Raw genomic sequence first — 2,128 nt, 5'->3', positions numbered from 1 at the left:
GAGAGAGAGAGAGAGAGAGAGAGAGAGAGAGAGAGAGAGAGAGAGAGAGAGAGAGAGAGAGAGAGAATAAAAAAATCCAGGCAGTAAATTCAATTGAGAGCACCGGGAGAAAATTGAGGTGAAGAAATATAGATGGCCATTACCGGGCTATAGGGCCGTCGGAAAGAGAGGCCTTGCAAGATTTAGCTTCGGACGACTCCATAAATTCATATCAAATGACTGAGGGAGTGAAATATCAGAGAGGTTACTGTAAACCCTGCTGCCTCTTGCCTTTGTGATCTTATAGTGGAACCGCGTTCACTCAAGGACAGCCTTTAAAGGGGAAATATTAAAGTCTAGTGGATAACAAATCAAGCTTAAAAAGCTTGTGTTTTCAGTAAGCCATTAAAGGACATTTCCATTCAAAAGAAAAATAAATAAATAAATAATGCATTTCCTGTTTGTCCCTAGCTACCCTGCACGGAGGTCGCGCAGATGGAAAAAAAAAACAGCTCGGCCTATTGTGCGGCAGTTTGTTTTCCTTTCCGCTTTGGAACAAATACTCACGTTTTATGGTTAGTTCGCCATAATTGGACACTCCAACTCCTTTGTCCGAGTGGACAATGCAGCGGTAGCGGCCCGAGTCGCCCTTGGTCGTGTTCTCCACGTCGAACGTGCCGATGAAGCGGCGGTTGTTCCAGGGTTTAGTGGCTTTCATGGGGGCCTCCCGTCCGCCGATGCCCTGCTCGGAACAAACACACGGGTCAGACCGGAGGAACGGAAACGGCTCGATGAGGAAAAGCGGCCTGACCTTGTGGGTTTGAGAAACCCTGTGACTGTTTGTAAAATGTCCTATGGTTTCCCATCGGTGACTGATTGTAGGAACACATTTATCACACGGGAATGCACACACACACTGTGGGCTCTCCCCAGCTGTCACCCCTCACAGCAGGCAGATGGGGGACATTTGTTCATTAGAAATATTTCTTCATTACTGTCATCGGGGGACTTCACTTAATGTTTGTTTTCCAGCTCCTGTGCTAATGAGGATGTGTTTGTTAAAATGATGGAGTACCTGGCAGAGGACCTTTACCCGGCGTCGCGCTCGCACTGATCACACGCGTGACAGCGTGCTTAGCAGCCGAGCCGGCGGGGTTATGTTTGCCAGATGCACTACCTTCCCTGCTCAGAACAAGGTCAATTCAAGACTGCTGCGCGGCTCTGCGGTGCCGGATATAGTGCGCAGGTTCCACACAGGGCCAGCATCTTAAGACCATGCTGCTGTGATGTGAAACAAGCGTAATCCCCTGCCTCCCCACTGCAGGGGCCTGTGGAAAAGGTGAACAGGTAAAAATCTCTCTACAATGATTCCCACCGTAAAGGAATATTCTTAAAGTAGTTGTGAGCCTGTTTTTTTTATGTTATCTTGAACCTAAGTGTCATGAGATGAAATGAAAAATCTGTCCTATATGTTTGACATTTTCTCTCTTTAGGCATCGTTTAATATTCTGATAACGAGGAGCACACAGCTTTTTGAGGTTAATTGCATTCCTTTTTAGTTCAACACAGGTTCATGTATGATTTAATCCAAAGTATATTTTGAACTAAATGATTTAAAAAGATGATGATTTAAAGTAGATACAGTGATAACTGTATTTTTTTTATTCCCTGTTTGCCAGAGTTGTAAAGTAACTAAGTACAAATACTTTGTTACTGTACTTAAGTAGAAATTTTGGTTATCTGTACTTTACTTGAGTAATTATTTTTCAGCGTACTTTTTACTTTTACTCATTACATTTTTACACAATTATCTGTACTTTCTACTCACTACATTTTTAAAAAGGTACAAAGTAGAAAGTCGTTACTCCTATTTTATTCCAAGTTATTATTACTTTAAAAAATACTATCCTGATAAATTGTGTCTCCTGGATAGAGTGAATTGAATTGTGGTTGGATGAGAAGTATAAATATATACCATTCTGACACCCTATTAGCTTGTACACAACCCATCACAGCTGCACGCTGTTAGAAAAATCATTTTTTGGAGAAGTCACCTCCCAATAAATGTCATTTAGGAAACTCTAACAGCTCACTTTTACTCAGTACGTTTACTTTTAATACTTAAGTAGATTTTGTGTCAGAAATTTAC

The 2,128-nt window shown here is 42.0% G+C and overlaps 1 protein-coding gene across 17 annotated transcripts in view; it reads right to left on the bottom strand.

The window, feature by feature from the left end:
• LOC106516911 (protein tyrosine phosphatase receptor type M) overlaps positions 1 to 2,128 on the bottom strand; it is a 240,694-nt gene that overhangs the window by 144,357 nt on the left and 94,209 nt on the right. For all 17 annotated transcript variants that reach the window (XM_014007504.1, XM_014007506.1, XM_014007507.1 and 14 more), the window contains exon 6: positions 547 to 721. In XM_014007504.1, coding sequence (XP_013862958.1) covers positions 547 to 721 — 175 coding nt within the window. The remainder of the gene's footprint in view (positions 1 to 546; positions 722 to 2,128) is intronic.

This window comes from Austrofundulus limnaeus, unplaced genomic scaffold (assembly GCF_001266775.1).
Source record: "Austrofundulus limnaeus strain Quisiro unplaced genomic scaffold, Austrofundulus_limnaeus-1.0 Scaffold42, whole genome shotgun sequence".
Taxonomy (NCBI): domain Eukaryota; kingdom Metazoa; phylum Chordata; class Actinopteri; order Cyprinodontiformes; family Rivulidae; genus Austrofundulus; species Austrofundulus limnaeus.
The sequence above is the reverse complement of the archived record's forward strand: the minus strand, read 5'-3'. Positions and strand labels throughout refer to the sequence as shown.